Source organism: Chenopodium album, chromosome 10 (genome assembly GCF_948465745.1).
Source record: "Chenopodium album chromosome 10, dcCheAlbu1.1, whole genome shotgun sequence".
In the NCBI taxonomy this organism is placed as follows: domain Eukaryota; kingdom Viridiplantae; phylum Streptophyta; class Magnoliopsida; order Caryophyllales; family Amaranthaceae; genus Chenopodium; species Chenopodium album.
In genome coordinates this window covers 2,380,890-2,397,337 of record NC_137843.1, presented here as the reverse complement: position 1 = coordinate 2,397,337, position 16,448 = coordinate 2,380,890, and the positions used below count along the sequence as shown (strand labels likewise).

The following is a 16,448-nucleotide window of genomic DNA, read 5'->3' as shown; positions in this document are numbered from 1 at the left end:
TCATGAGTTAAATGTCCTTCTTTCTTCTTAGGGTTCTCTTCTCCAAACTCTCACCTCCCTTAAGCTTGGCTTAATTTTTCTTCTCAGTACTATAATCATTATAATTTGACTATTCAAAAGTTAATTTTCTGTTACGCAGGATCTCCTAATATTCATTTTCTTTCCTTATCATAATAATAAACACATAAATTGATTGATTGCTTATTGACTTACAAAGTTTGGTTACTTTACTTCCCATTTTTCTCACATTACCTACATACATAGTTCTAAATCTTCTAATTTATAATTGCTCTACCTTAAAGTTAATCAATCATGTGGTGTCCTTGTAAACAAGTTTTACTAACTTTGTAGTTTACCTTTATAAAAAATACGTCATAAACCATTTTCCTACCAAAAAAGACCACCAAAACACCAACTCCTTACCAACCTCACACTTCCTTTTGGGCCGGGCTCCCTCTCACATTATTATCAGGCCAACTACCACAACCCAATTATCATTCACTATATATACCAAGGAGCCAAGTAATTCTTTTCAACATTCAAAGTTGCAAGCTTTTTATGAAGTAACAGTTTTTTTTTTTTTTTTTTTTTTTTTTAAAAAAAAAAAAACTTTTAAAAACATAAAAATGGCAACTAATGGTTCAGACGTGAAGCATCAAAATGGAAATGATACTTTCAGACATCAAGAAGTTGGGCATAAAAGTCTCCTTCAAAGCGATGCACTTTATCAGGTGCAAACTTTATAGCACGCTTAGTTCACGGTAACATTGTAGACGTGGTGTTATCATTTAGAGACTAACACTAGAAGTTTTTTTTTTTTTTTTTTTTTTTTTTTTTTTTTTTTTTTTTTTTTTTTGCAGTATATACTTGAGACTAGTGTCATAGTGTGTATCCTAAAGAGCCTGCGTGCATGAAAGAGCTCAGGGAAATTACAGCAAAGCACCCGTGGTACGATAGCTATATCTATGAATGAATCTCCCTATAAAAAGTTTTAATTATAACCTACGGTATAAAATTTTAAAATATGGCCTATTAGAAAGGGACATACTGAACGTAAATTTTCGAATAAATTTAAAAACTTCAATAGGTTTAGCATGCCATATAATTACCTAATTATTTCATATTCATGGTCCAAAAAAATAGGAACTTGATGACAACATCAGCAGATGAAGGGCAATTCTTGAACATGTTAATCAAGCTCATCAATGCCAGAAACACCATGGAAATCGGTGTTTTTACCGGCTACTCCCTCCTCGCTACCGCGCTTGCCCTACCGGAGGATGGAAAGGTATGTAGTGAAACTGAAACTATCAGCTAATCATTTTTGTTCTTTCCTTAAGAATTAAGATACACAATTATGGAATTAATTAGTGATTAAAATTTTAACAATTTTGTGTACTGTTATTAACAAATATAGATATTGGCCATGGACATCAACAAAGAAAATTATGAAATAGGACTTCCAGTGATTGAAAAGGCTGGAGTTGCTCACAAAATTGAATTCAAGGAGGGCCCTGCTTTACCTGTTCTTGATCAAATGATCCAAGACGTAAGTATCTCATTACTTTATTAAATTGCCCAATTCCTATTTTTGTAACAACAGCTATTCTGTTTTGTCTTATCGATCAATTGTTATAATTAAATGGCCAAAACTTTATTGCATATAAGCATATTTGCATTTATTATTATTATTATTATTATTTATTAGGTCCTTTTGTGAGTGTAATTGAGTTTCGAAACATGTTTAAGTAAAATTAAATATGGAGTAATTTTCAGTTTTACCATCTCTTTGTCACCGAATATCAATAAGTATAATCATAAAATGTGCATGCAAATGAACTACTATAGAAGGATACTCAACCAATTAGGTTTATGTACCAAATTAGTATAGTGATGACTAATTTATGTTAATTTATGCAGGAGAAAAATCATGGAACGTATGATTTTATATTCGTGGATGCTGATAAGGACAACTATCTTAATTACCACAAGAGGCTAATTGAATTAGTCAAAGTTGGTGGTTTGATTGGATACGATAACACTCTATGGAATGGGTCAGTTGTGGCCCCATCAGATGCTCCGCTTAGGAAATATGTTAAGTTTTATAGGGACTTTGTGTTGGAACTCAACAAAGCTTTAGCTGTTGATCCTAGGATTGAGATTTGCCAGCTCCCTGTCGGTGATGGAATTACCTTATGCCGTCGTATTAGCTGATCGATTCGTTATTTGAAATTTGCAAATTGATATTTCTTCCTTTACTAATAAATTACACTATTTATGTTTTTAAGATCAAATGTTAGGATTCATTTTAAAGCTAAAGACTTGAAGAAAGATGTTTAAGATTCATTATTTATTTGTTTCGTTGTACAATCTAGTGTTGTACACATGCATTGTATTAAAGTAATTTTAATGTTTCCAACCATTCAAGAAACCATTAGTTGTTGGAATTTATTATGTAAGGTTATCAATATTGATTACTTGAAAATAATTTATTCCATTTCTAAAGTTGCAAATTTCTTATATTTAATTTTTTTAACATGAATTTATCAAGAAGAGGTGAATTGGTGTGATTAAGAGACATTGTTTCCTTGAATTTCATGTAAGGGCATTCATTTCGCCATTATGACAAATATGAAGTATACTTTAGGAGTAAATGTAAACACAAATTAACGTTCTATTGATTGGAACCCTATACGAGTCAATTGAAATTTACTGTATATATTGTAATTACAAATAGGAGAAAAATTTAACAACTTCAAAAAAAAAAAAAAAAAAAAAAAACTTCCATTTGACAAAAAGCTGAATTCCTGAAGAAAAGAAGATTGGGTCCAAACTTATGGGCTTTTGGACTCAGTACTTATGTGGGCCATTAATCAGCTGGATTTGAGAGAGGTGTGAGATTGGCCAATTAAGATCCATTCCAAATTTCCAACTAACACATGTGTGATGTGTCCATTTTTTTTTTTGATTTTGGTTGTCCAAAATTTGAGAAAAGACAACAGTGTCCAATATACGAAATTCGTCTGAGTTGTCACTTAAAATATGAAACTCAACTCATTGTCTAATATTCAACACTCATTTTTACAAAAAGAAAATATAATAAAAATAAAAAATAATTATAAAGACATAAAAGCTCAATGTTAGTATCCAATCCATTATCTAATTTAAGAAATTTACTACCTATATAGTAAAATTTACGGAGTAACATCTAATACTGCCTCCGATTTTGTTTAGTTGCAACTTTGGGGTATTATTTGAGAGATATAAAATATTCTAAAGTTGCAACTAAAAAAAATCGGAGGTAGTATATGAGATTCATTATCAAAACGTGTGACTTATTCTCTAATACAAAGTGACATAATGAATAAAACTCATTACATGTCGTCAAACTTATCACATTATCTGACCAACATAATGGAGTAAATTAACCCTCCTCACGAGGAAAATTCCTAATACGACATAATAGAGTGATATACCAGGTATTAGATGTTCACATACAAAGATACAATCATACAATACCTCTTCTTTTAAAATTACTCCATGAATTTATTAAAGAGGGCCACCTTATATTTTGTTTGAAGAGTTTTGTTTTTTTTCTTCTAAAATTAGAAAAAGAAAGAGTTTAAAAAAATTAAATTAAAGGGAAAGACAGAGAAGAGATTCACATGAATGTCTTATAGATGACGAGTCTATGAAGTCCAAATGACCACATCCATTCATGTCATTTTCTCTCTCTTTCCTCTATATATAATATCCCTTTAAAATTAATTTATACACTAATTAATTAATTAAAGTCTCCTACGTTACTTGTCCCGCCTATTCCAGAAATTAGACTAGTTGTTAATTATACGACTTTTATTTTCATCATTTTTCCCAATTTCCTTCTTAATCCAGCAATTTTCTTGCGTTTTGTTCTTTATTACTCACGTCCTAAAATTTATTTTATAAATTAAATTTGGCGGCCAATAATTCATTTTCTCTCTCTTTTTTCATTTATTCTCTCTATAACCTTCTCCTGCTGATTATTATTGATGAGAATATCAGAAATGGGTGAAATAATGGATATTGAAGAATCAGAAATTGAAAAGCTTCCAACTGATCTTCTGTCTCATATATTCCTCCTTTTTTCTTCTTTCACTGATTTAGCCCAGTAAGTATTGTGTAATTTAAATTTAAGTTACACACTAGTAATTGGTAACGTGACAATTAAATCCTGGCTGTTGTCAGCAGAGGAAACAATTTCCACTTACGACTTTTTGAATGTTTTTTTAATTTCTAACATCTTTATGTGTGTAAATTAAGGGCAAGTTGTGTGTGTAAGAAATGGAGGGAAGGGGTGAAGCAATCAATGGGAAGGAGACGAAGTTTGAGCTTTTCAGGATGTAAAATGGATGATGCCTCTACTTCTCGCCTTGTTCATCTTGCCTTTTCTCTTAAGGAACTTGACATGTATGATTAAATTTTCTATCATTTCTTTATTATTTCATGCTTACTTCAATTCTTATTATTTTATTAATCTAATCCTTTGTTTTGGACAATAATTGAATCTTTCAAATAGTTTTGAGTTTTTTTTTTTTTTTTTTTTTAATGATATGTTTTTGTGTTGTTGGGTTTACTCTAAACTCATATGATTGGATGGAGTAACAAAAAAAATCCGATTATATTATTGTAAGACACACTAAGCTATATTGATTTGTGAGTTGTGAATTTCCGAATTTATAACTGTGATATGCTAATTGATAAATGTGGTATAGTATTTGATGTGCTTTGCGAATGTTGATTTTCCTTGCAGTTCGAGGAGTAGATGGGGTTGTCAAATAACAGACTATGGACTGTTTGAGATATCAATGGCAAAGTGTATTGGCAATTTGACATCCATTTCAATTTGGGGTATGACAGGAATCACAGACAAGGGTGTTGTGCAATTGGTATGAATCACACTGAATTTCCTATTATATAATCACTAATAGTCATAGATTTCTTGTTAATAAAGCATGATCCTCTCTTGAGTAAGCTTAATCTAAAAATTAGTTTGTATAAAACAAAACTCAATGAATTCTGAAAGAAGCCTCTGATTTGCAAAGTTGCAACAATTTTCTGAAAATGCATTTGGTCACAGGTCTCAAGAGCTACTTCCTTGCAGCACCTCAACATTGGCGGAACATTTATCACTGATGAATCTCTATTTGCCATTGGAAACAATTGTCTGCATTTGAAGGTTGTTTATTATATATATTGGGCTAATTCTGCAGTCGGTGTTTTGTTGTATACAAGTATTAAAGTAGTTAAATAAGGATAGTTTTCTGGTAGTATGTTGGTCTGATATATATGCATTTGTTCATATCATGCAGACTATAGTGTTGTGGAGCTGCCGCCATGTGACTGAGATTGGACTGCTGTACCTCGTAAACAAATGCAGGAAGCTGCAATCGATCAATGTCTGGGGTACAAGGGTTCCCCTTGACTGCTTCATTGGCCTGCTCACTATCAGCCCTGCTCTACAGATAAAACCTGTAGGGCTTCTTCCAAATGCTGAAGCTATTCCTGTTTGATTTATCCAGTTAAGTTGGCAATTTCACTCATTTTCTGAGTTTGTTACACGGCTTTACTGCAATGGCTGAACAGTAAAAAAGAAAATTCTTTGTATTGTACAGATTGTTTCCTACAAATTGTGTTCTTTTTAAATCTGCTTAGTAATGGCAATGTATCATCTGCTCTAAATTTCTCTGTAAATATTCTGTTATGTTATCAGTAATAAACAGACATTTCTTTGATTCCTTTTCTTTCTCGGCTTATGATAGAGAATTGAAGGTATAGCTTTAAGAATTTTCTATTTTTTTCTCTCCTTTTTTTGGAGGTGGGGGTTGAATTTAGGAACAGAATATATGAGGGCTCTGCAGCTAATATGGAAGAACATATCTTCATAATTGTCATTAAAAGTAAGACAAACAACAGGCAAGCTAAGAAAGCTGAAGCTTTCACTAGGTAGTTGGTACAGACTTAAGCGGCTGATATATGCGGATAATAATTGTGCTAATATCTTCCATTCACCCTACAGTTATCTTCTGCCTTCTTCAGCGCCATTCCACAGCTACCTGCAATGGAAAGAAGGTGGGGAATTAGGGAGGAGATATCATGTCACATTTTGCTACCGAAGTATTATCCAAAGCTTGTAAGAGTTGGAACTATATCCTGTAGTCAGGATTGTATTCGGGGAGGGAATAGAATCCTTACAGGCTAAAAACAAAAGAGTAAGGAGCATGATTAAAAAGCAAAGGGTTTGTATGCAATGAGCTTAGTCACCCAATGACCCAAGTTTCAATATTTCATAGATGTCACCCAAGTCACAAAAAAAAAAAAAAAAAAAAAAAAACACTATGCAATGTATGACTTGGATTCAAAGATACTTGTTTGAATACAAGTTTTGCAAAAAATGTCGAGAACAAACAGGAAGCAGCTTGTGGCATACCTGTCTCCCTAATATTTTGTCGTTGATGCCTTGCATAGTCCCCTGGCTGAAACCTATCTCAAGAGATTAATATACTCGTTCTTATCCATCTGAAACATTTTACAAGATCTAAGCTGTCCATGGACTTCTACTAATAATAGAAACTACAATGGCTCCAAAATTTACTTCTAATACTCCAAAAACCTGTTCTAATGAAGCATACAACTTCAACAGTGCTCTTTGGCACTCATCATGTCATTTACATTATAAACACATTAAAAGTAACATCAATGATAAATGGAATGAACAAATTAGGAAGATATTTGGATAAGAGGCAGCTGGAGCAAATCCAGATAACTGTACAGATCCCGAAAAGCTTCCGCCGAAAGTTGAGGTGGGAGGAGCTAAAATAGGTGCTGGTACATTTTTACAAACCCCCGGAGGAGATCCTTGCTGCAAAATTGAAGAAAAAAAAAATCTGTTACAGTTTGTGAAAGAAAGATCCAGCACATAGGACTTGTGAACGGTGTTAACAGCAACAACCCCCCCCCCCCCCCCCTCCTTCCTCTCCCGGCCCTTTTCTCCCCTCGCTTTAGAAAGTAGGACTTGTGAAATTTAGTCTCCGCCACAAACCAAGGAAAGAAGGAAGGGCTTAGGAAATGGTTCACCAACAGCTAGGTTGCTGCTAAAATCCCTGTGACCAAAAAATCAAACATCCATGAAATTCTTGGATGCCTGAAATCTGTAATTTTGGGGTGTAGTATGAATTTTAATCCCTCTAAAAATATGCCCAAGTACATTTAAGATGAAATGCCTTCTGACAAGAGGAGAGTGACAAACAAGCCTATCTCACTGCCAGGCTACATTCTGCAACTACTGATCTACTGTGCTCTAATTGTTTGTGGGTGGTAATGTTCCATGGTTGACAATTGACATGGTCTATCTGAGATTATTCAGGCTGGAGAGATCTGTGATCATTTTATGGTCAACATCTATGCCATGAATGTTTAATTCTTCTTCTAAAAGCCCCTAGAAATAAGGGCAAGTGAGAATTCTTCAATTAATTTCATAATAGGTGCATTCTGACAACATAAGCGAACAATTTTAGATAGGGGGTATGGCAAGTATCTCAGATGAAATATAATATACCAAATGATGAAAAATTGAAATTCTGTGATAGTATGTGTAATCTTTGAGATACCATCAAAGTAATGCACTAATGGAGATAAAGACCTTCCTTAACTGATTGTCAAGCAAGAAGCACATAGATAAAGACCCTACTTAGCTGATTGTCAAGCATGAAGCAAGTAATAAAAAAGAAAATGAAACATGGGTTCCTGGTATGGTGAAGGAGAAGTGAAGAATGAACAAACCTGGCAAGCTGTTATTGTGGTGCAGCCACACAATGATTGTCCATTCATTTTGTCCAATATGTCAAAGACTCCTGGTCCATCACTTCTCTGAAATGATAAATAGTTTTCAGAAATAAGATATGGTTGACTAGTAATATGATAATTAGAGCTCTAAGGTGAAATTGCATTATCAGTACCATATAAAAATTAACTGCCACAAAGTTTGGCATCCTATTTCCTGCTGCCTTATCACAGGTACCAATCATATTAGCCAAAGGAGCTGAATTTTCTTTGCAAGCAACATCCTCAACAGGATATGTTGGAAAGTAATTCATTAAGAAAAGTGATGCGCCTTTAGAGTTAAGTTTTTTTGATTCCCTTCTATTAGGACATGAACCTTGTTTCACTCCAGGATCTCCAGCTGGAAAAGCATCACATAGCAGACAAGTGTGTAAGTTTCACCCATTGAAGATATACAAAAATGCAGTCATAACTCATAAGATACTTACGTTCATTTTCAACCATGTATCTCCACTGATAAGCAATCCCTTCTGCTTCCTCTTTCGAAGCATCAGAGGTGAAAACCAAAAGCCGATGATTCTTTTGAACCATATCATTCACTGTTGGCCAATCTTCACCTTTCTTTGGCATCTCGGTTACAGGATACCAATACTTTTCCAATCCAGCATTTGCAAACAGCTGAGTTAACCCTTTTGGAGATTGAACATAATCCTCTATAATAATGGTCACAATCTCTGAGGGATTCTCAGTCAAAAATGCTTCAACTTCTCTCAGTGTGTCAATTGCAGGTCCCTAAGTCATCATTACTTAGCATGTCATGAAAAGTTTCAGGACTAAATTCAATCATCAAAGGTAAAATCGAATAATCAACGAGGAGGGAAAGAAAATATTACAAAAGCAGTGATGTTATAACAGCGCCCTTGAAACGAATGGCACAGCCAAATATCACCTTCAAAGTCATACATGTCCAGCATCAATCCTCTTACTCCATTCTAAAAAACAACCAACAAGGTAACCATTAACACAACTCGTCCTCGTAAACACGAAACCTAAGTAAAGTTTTAATACAATTGGGGAGAAAAACTTTCCATACCCTTAGTTGATTGGTCACAGTATCTTCTTGATTGTAGAATGTAATCCTTTGTACACCCGACAATGGTGGGGCATTTACATTTGAGAATGCATTATGAGTCATTAGCCATGAATACTTGTTAAAGGGCAACCCACTAACCTAATTTCCACAACCAAAATCCAAAACCCATCAATAATTAGACAAAAAATTTAGACAACAAACATACAAAACTCAACTAATTATAGGGTATTTATTAAAAGTAATGTTTTTACTCAAGAAACTATAAAAACCCATTAATTTATCACCCTAAAACGGCAAAAAATCTAACATAATAATCTTAAATTTGCACTAATTCTAGTAAAAAAAAAATTAATTTAAAAGAAAAAACATACAATAGAAGTGGGAATGTTTGCTTGCCCTCTAGTACAAACGGGTTGGCGCTTATTCGCAGCAGGGCAATTACCACAGTACAAACCAGGCGCACAATCATTAGCAGCTGAACATGACTCTAAAACCTGCAAATTTAAAATTTCCATCAAAATTTTAGCCAAAAAATTCATACAATGAATCCAAAAATATACTCAGATCTTCGGTAAAATCTAACAAAAAACCCCCACAACTTCACTTAATTAGAAGAGATTACCTGACAATTGCCGCCCCCAGAACAAGCTGAAGAAAGAGTAAAGAAAAAAGAAGAAAAGAGAAGTAAAAAAAGAGGGATTTGCCCAATTACAGGTAAATTACACAGAAACATGGGTAATGTAGTGTTAAGGTAGAGAGAGAAAGAGAGAGGAAATGGAGGTGAAATTGTTCAAGCCACAGAAAGAAGAAGAGGAAGAAGAGGAAAAAGCAAAAGGGGAAGATGGTCTGAAAGTGGAAGTGGTGTGTTTGATTAACAGTGGAAGAGAAGATGCCAGTTTTTTGGTTTCTTTTTATGGGTAGTTGGGTAATCTTAGGCGGGCTTTTTATGTATAATTGTCATCTTTCTTTCTTAGCCACTCTATCAGTGACAGTCGCATCTCATATTTTATGTGATTATGATTGGAAATTGTTTGATTTAACATCATTTTTGTTTGATTTAACATTATTATGTTGTTTTGATTTTGGATCATTATTGCTAATAGTTATTATGATGGAATACGGAGTACATAAAAACTAAGAAATGTACGAATATAAGATAAAAAAAACTCTTCAAAGCTTATTTCAGATAAAATTTGAATGCTAAAAATATACATATGTAAGATAAAAGAATTTTTAAGAGATTATTTAAAATAAAGTTTGAATGGGAATTTTATTTTATATATAGAGTTAGTATTAGGATGATGATATGTTCCATACATGAGAGTAGATCTAATGTCTTGTATATCAATTTTCAATCATGCACCCAAGCCTAACACTTTACTTATACATACTCCCTTTATCCCTTATTGTTTGCACCATTTGACCCAAAAAACTCTCACAAAAAGTGGTTGTGATGCAAACAAAAGGGAACTGGAGGAGTAGTATCTAGTATACAACAAATACTAGTAATAAATTTGATTTTCCATTACTTTGCATTTTCTATTGAACATTAGTATAAACTCGACACCAAGCTAAGCTTGGTCTAGTGGTAAGATTGTCACCTTCCAACCTTGAGGTTGAGGGTTTAATTTCCACTAGGGACACTCTGAGGGTGGGGATCCCTTACCCTTCCCTCTCATGCACTCTCAAAGTATCTGACACGCAAATACCGGACCAAAAAAACCGTGAGAGTTGAGCTACGATCAGGGTCTTTCTCCTTGATAGATACCTCGATCAAATTTACCTTGATAGATACAATTAAATCACTAGTCCAGGCCAATTGAATGGATCAATAAGCTAGTATAACTACCTGAGAAGTTTCAAACAAGAACTATTTTTCAGCAAAATTGGGATCAAGAGTTAGGCCCATCCCTGTTCTCATCAGATTATTTTCACTTCAATTCAGTTCAGCTCTAATAAATTCAATTAAGTTCAGCTCTAATAAGTTCAGTTAAGTTCAGTTCAACTCCTAATTTCCTTCTCTCATAAAATATTCATTTCAGTTCAGTTCAGTTCAGATCCTAATTTCCTTCTCTCATAAAATATTCATTTCAGTTCAGTTCAGTTCAGCTCTAATCAATTCAATTCAGTTCAATCAATGAGAACAGACCCATAAACGTGTAAATTAGAGCATATGGTTGGTTAGTTTGGTAAGAAACATTCATAGAATATCTCGAAACATAAACTATGGAGAACTATAATGTCTTTGCATGCTTTCAAAAAAAAAAAAAATGTCTTTGCATTGTTTATTATTTTAGCAAAATTTAGACGCAATTCCAAAGTAATTTTGGACTGCCCAAAGTGATGTAAAATTGTTGAAAACTTGGAAAGGGACCCTCCTTAAATATTTCTGTTTCTGTTGAGGTTGGTTTTACTTTGTGGCATTCACATTAATTGCCTACTTGCAAAGTAACACATATACAAGAATTAATCAATTCGTGTTGACAATGAAATCCAATGTAAAGTTCACTTGTACAAATATAAGGAATCAAAGATGGTGTAAAAATGTGTATTATATTTAAAAATCTATATTATTTGATTCATTCCAACAAATTAGATGCACATAGTAGCGCTATGATCGTCCATTCATTTTTGTCATGTGAAGATTTCGATCTTATTATTGTTCAATAAAGAATTAGTAAAATTAACATGAATAATCCGAACTTTTCGTGATCTTCTAATAATAAGTCAAACTTTGATTTATTAAAAAAAAAGCCCAACTTTACTACTACCATTTTATTATTGGGTAAATGAAAATTTTAACCGGAGGATGGAGGTTAACTTGCTTATGTGGCATGGGCAGTTGATGAGTTGGAGGTTTATTTTATTTTATTTTATTTTAAAATTTGTTCTTTTTTTTTTTTTTTTTTTTTTGGAGGAATAAATTTGATCTTTTAGTTGAACCTCTTTTATTTGAAATATATGAAGGCCCTTGGGCTGTTCGAAGTTGGCCTAGATTCTTTTATAATTGGGCTAATCGTAATTTCAAGTCTCTATTTCAACTGACCATCGAAACGAAACTTTGGCAGCAATGAGAAAGAGGAAGAAAAAGAGAAAGAGAAAGAGACCATCTGCAAACGCTCTATCTTCTGTTCATCACTTCTTGATTCTTTGGGTAACCTTTCTATGTCCTATGTACTTCATTATTTTGCGAATATGCTAATTGCTATTTGATTTTAGTTATTGTTCTGTAATTTTACTTATTGTTCAATTGTAACATTGACACAAGTTTTAAGTCCAATAACAAATTTCCAGTGCCAAATTTGCATTGATCTGATTTGTTGGATAGCAAATTTCTTTTTTTTTTTTTTTAGTTTAGAATTAATTAAATATATAGTGTTCTTAACGACATTAGCTGAACCATGAAATCAAAGCTATAAAACTATGGATTATATAATACAATACCAGTAGCATCATATATAAATTAGGGTTTCACTTGAATTGAAATCAAATTAGGTTTCTTTTAATATTTAATGAAATTATCCTAAATATATCTAAAATAAAGTTTATTTAGGGTTTATCTGGGAAGTTTGCTGGGGCTGCTAGATTTATTATACAATCATAGGATTGGGAAGTACATTAATTTGATGGGCAGTTCAATACGAGTAATTTTATCATAAATCGTACGAGTGTTCTACTCTGTCATATGAAAGGTCAGTTACCATGAATTTGTTATTGTTTCAGATCTATCAATCAATAACATCATGTCAATCTATATATCAAAGTCAATTGAATCGAGGTTAAAATGAAGAAGAATACATTACTACCATTTAGTTACAAATTAAGTAAGTCTTCGTTCCTATCTAAACCATATATATATATAACTAAGTTTGATGAAATAATCAATCCAATTGAGTATATAACCCTCACTTACCTAGCCACCGCTAGGTTAGTGTTTTATTAGTAGTAGGGGAGAATTCGGCTTCAATTATTGATGGGAGATGGAGAGGTATGCAACTAATGAGATGTCTCCAATTCTCTAAAAAAAAAACTGAAAAGACGAGTGTGTACTTATAGGGAATATTTCAAGCATTACCCCAAGCTTGAACCCCACTGTGATCATACACTTAAGCATGGTGGCGTCCAAAGGGAAGGAAGCTAGAGCAAAAAGAGTCGCCAACAAGTTTTAGGAACTTGTAAACCGTTCACAAGGTGAAGGTTACACCCCTTAACGATCCATGAGATCGTCAACTCCAAAAGGTCTTGAACCAATTAGGGTTCGAGATGAGGGTACAAATCCAACCTAAAAGAGATTGAACCTGCCCTAACAATAGGCCTCTACTTTATTCTTCTCGTATTCATGTACGCTTTCTGACTAACATGCAATCAATAGGTTTACCCTGAACTTGTTTATCTATGTTGGTTGAATATTAATGCACAGATAAAACTATTATTGGCGATCACTTGAATTATAATCATATTAGCCCTAAACAAGATTATTAATTATCTTATTAAGCATGATTACAAGTACCAATTCCCTTTAAACATGCATAAGAGGCGTGATCAAGCAATAACAATGAATAAGCATCAAGCAACATAATAATTATAAAAATAATAATCATTATCATAATCATAATAACAATCATAATTGAAATAATCATGTTAACGCTAAAGCATAATAATAGCAAGATCTTAGGCATGATACTAACAAGATTAATAACAAATCCTACCATGTCACTAAGCAATAAAGATCAAAGCTTTAAACCTAGCATGATACTAACATGATATTAGAAAAGAGTAAAAGACACCCTAAACATGATACTAGAAAGTAATAAAGACATCCTAATATGATACTAGGAATTAAACAAATTTAAACATGTTTTCCACAAGAATAGAGCAATAAGACTACATACTTTGATGTCTCGTATCTCTTTCTAATAACAAAATACACGCGTTAGTAACTTCAAGGAAAGTATGAAATCAAAACAATCAAATTAAATAATTGAAATCGAGATTTGGGACCAAACCCTCAGAAATTATAACCTTTCATGTCTAAGGCGAAGGCAACTTCGAACTTGGCTAGATGTTCCTAGATCTCATGTATGCAGAATTGTGTTTATGAAAAGCTAGAGAGATGAGAGCTTAGATAAAAGATTGATGATAATTGATAATTGCTGATTGTTGTTGATGATTAAAAACGGAGGTTCAGGACCCTATTTATAAGAAAACAGTCCGGAAATAGGTAGAATTTGATAAGGAATAAAACTCCACGTTGTCGCCGCAAAACCAACCTTGTCGCTTGGCGACAGCCTGGATTCCTACGCGCTTTCAAACACGGAGTCCACTTATCAATCAAAATTGACTTGCAAAGTCCATATGAAAACTGAAATCGTATTTTCATAAAATAATATTTTATTCCAAGTAAAACTTATCAAAATATAATTATTAATTCTAATTTTATTAGGACTTAAGAGAACCTTCTAGAGAATTCTAGAGGACTATAATTAATTCTAATAACTTTAGGAATAATAATTAACATTGGGCCCTCTCCTAGATCATCGGGCCGCATGTAAAGATCAACCGAGCCCAGTTTAGTATTTTGGCCATAACTTCCTCATTATTCATCGGAATTGGGCTTATAATATATCTTTGGAAAGCTCTTTGCAAGCCCCATCCAACTACACCATTATTGGACCCTTGTCGTGGATCAAACTAAACTGGATTGGTTATTTTCATAAAATAGAGTTGTTTTCAAAAACAGAAAGAAAGAATTTTTAATAAAAACCAACCGCAACACCCGACCTTTCACACTTTCACCTCGTTTGATAATCATTCGACGCAAAAGGTATTCATCACTGGGTTTGGTTTTAGGGAGACACATTTGGGTGTCTACAAAAGCCCCCACTTTGACTGAGTTTGGAGAAACGCATGTTTCGAAAACAAAAGTCAAAGTATCGATAGGGACGGAGAATGATTCGGAACGTTCTGCGATCCCAAATCATTCTTGTAACGCCGATACCTGCATACTAGCGTTAGTTAAACAGATAAAAGAGTTAAGAAACGCGTATCTTGCACCGTCGAGCACACGTCTCTGGAGTAACCGATTTTTTGTTGTATTGCTGTTGTGACAACTTTCCACGATTATATTTATGGAACTCCATCTTGCTATTGTTGATATTGTGGTCGTGCTTCGTCGCCGTTGATTTTCACTCGTCTCTGAACAAAAGAGCTTCTTTTTGAGGAATGTTCACTCGTCTCTGAACAATGGAGCTTTGATAGGATGCCCACGCGCCTCTGAGCAAAAGAGCTTGAATAGGATGCCCACACGTCTCTAAGCAAAAAAGCTTTGAATAGGATGCCCACGCGTCTCTGAGTAAAAGAGCTTTGAATAGGATGCCCACACGTCTCTGAGCAAAAGAGCTTTAAATAGGATGCTCACGCGTCTCTGAGCAAAAGAGCTTAGATAGGATGCCCACGCATCTCTGAACAAAAGAGCTTGAAAGAAATGTTCACGCGTCTCTGAACAAAAGAGCTTGAAAGAAATGTCCACGCGTCTCTGAACAAAAGAGCTTGAATGATACTTGAATGTTTGTTGCGATAATATTTCGAAGAAAATTACCGAAGACCAACGCTTGTCGATCTTTTAAAGTTCGCTTGAACTTTGCTTCCGTTATGCCAGTACGTCGGCGCTTTTGCTGCTTGTGAACCATTATGTCGGTGCCTCTGTTGTTTATGAACCTTTATGTCGATGTCTTGCGATGAGCCAATGTTTAGGCGCTTTAAGCTAAATGAGACGATCTTTCGTTAGGTCGATCACTTATTGCGATTGTAATCAAGCCGACTACTTAATCATGTCAAATTGCTTATAGGGGCTAACTGGCGTACCAAGGAACCCGAAATTGCTGAAAGAGGTTGAAATAATTGCTCTGAGTGGTTGAGCATTCTGTCGCCATTGCAATGCCTCTGGCGCCGCGATTTGGCTCTGTCGCCAGACGCTAGAATCTAGCGCCAGGCGCTGACATTTGTTGCCAGACGCTAGATGTTGTCGTCTGGCGCTGGAGTAGGGTCTTCCCTATTCTACTCTTGCTGCCGCTGGGATGCACCTGTATTTATCTTTGACTATAGGACTTTGCTAATTTCTTTAATTATTTTAGGGTTGACCTAAGGTTTAATGTCGCTTGACTCATTGACTTGACACGACCCAAGGTATACACTTGACTCGCTGTGATTGACTCGACGTTGACTCGACTCGAAGTGAAATGACACGTATGACTCATGACCCGTGTGTGCATTGTATTGTGAAAAGCAAAAATTTTCCGTCATTTTTGTGGAGGGTACCGACTTTCTCCCGAAAAAGAAAGACGCGAAAAAGAATCGAAGTGAAGTTTTTGAAGGTGCATGTTGAATGAGCTTAATCCGTTAATGTTGTCTCTCACAGTACAAGGATTGTAACATCTTAGACTATCCTAGTTAACTTGATAATGAAAGTATTTAGGTAGCTTAGGCGCGGAGGCTAAGTACTTCATACTTTGTGATGCAATGATGATTGATCTTG

The 16,448-nt window shown here is 34.2% G+C and overlaps 2 protein-coding genes and 1 pseudogene across 3 annotated transcripts; 2 read left to right on the top strand and 1 right to left on the bottom strand.

Annotated features, from left to right (window-relative positions):
- The first annotated feature begins 590 nt into the window (after positions 1 to 590).
- LOC145563083 (caffeoyl-CoA O-methyltransferase 1-like) lies at positions 591 to 2,488 on the top strand (annotated as a pseudogene). The gene is made up of 5 exons (XR_014094506.1): positions 591 to 731; positions 861 to 948; positions 1,144 to 1,288; positions 1,418 to 1,549; positions 1,921 to 2,488. The product of XR_014094506.1 is annotated as a caffeoyl-CoA O-methyltransferase 1-like (transcript).
- Positions 2,489 to 3,714: 1,226 nt separating this feature from the next.
- Positions 3,715 to 5,775, top strand: LOC145561921 (F-box protein At5g67140-like). The gene is made up of 5 exons (XM_081622053.1): positions 3,715 to 4,150; positions 4,303 to 4,449; positions 4,793 to 4,928; positions 5,120 to 5,218; positions 5,352 to 5,775. Exons 1-5 carry the CDS (start codon positions 4,032 to 4,034, stop codon positions 5,550 to 5,552), a joined length of 702 nt encoding a protein of 233 aa, XP_081478179.1. The 5' UTR covers positions 3,715 to 4,031; the 3' UTR covers positions 5,553 to 5,775.
- A 181-nt stretch (positions 5,776 to 5,956) lies between these two features.
- LOC145561920 (PI-PLC X domain-containing protein At5g67130-like) lies at positions 5,957 to 9,694 on the bottom strand. The gene is made up of 9 exons (XM_081622051.1): positions 9,537 to 9,694; positions 9,286 to 9,408; positions 8,915 to 9,052; positions 8,715 to 8,813; positions 8,310 to 8,613; positions 7,998 to 8,221; positions 7,822 to 7,908; positions 6,470 to 6,901; positions 5,957 to 6,095 (listed from the first exon to the last, which is right to left on the bottom strand). The coding sequence occupies exons 1-8, from the start codon at positions 9,645 to 9,647 to the stop codon at positions 6,713 to 6,715; spliced, it is 1,275 nt and encodes a 424-aa protein (XP_081478177.1). The 5' UTR covers positions 9,648 to 9,694; the 3' UTR covers positions 5,957 to 6,095; positions 6,470 to 6,712.
- Positions 9,695 to 16,448: the final 6,754 nt, after the last annotated feature.

Excerpts from the sequence above, each read along its gene's own strand:
- LOC145561921 (XM_081622053.1), top strand. The coding sequence starts at position 4,032 with ATGAGAATATCAGAAATGGGTGAAATAATGGATATTGAAGAATCAGAA. Across the intron at positions 4,151-4,302 it reads TCTTTCACTGATTTAGCCCA|GGCAAGTTGTGTGTGTAAGA; the intron begins GTAAGTATTGTG and ends GTGTAAATTAAG. Across the intron at positions 5,219-5,351 it reads ACAATTGTCTGCATTTGAAG|ACTATAGTGTTGTGGAGCTG; the intron begins GTTGTTTATTAT and ends CATATCATGCAG.
- LOC145561920 (XM_081622051.1), bottom strand. The coding sequence starts at position 9,647 with ATGTTTCTGTGTAATTTACCTGTAATTGGGCAAATCCCTCTTTTTTTA. Across the intron at positions 8,614-8,714 it reads GTTATAACATCACTGCTTTT|GGACCTGCAATTGACACACT; the intron begins GTAATATTTTCT and ends ATGATGACTTAG. Across the intron at positions 8,222-8,309 it reads ATACATGGTTGAAAATGAAC|CTGGAGATCCTGGAGTGAAA; the intron begins GTAAGTATCTTA and ends ATGCTTTTCCAG.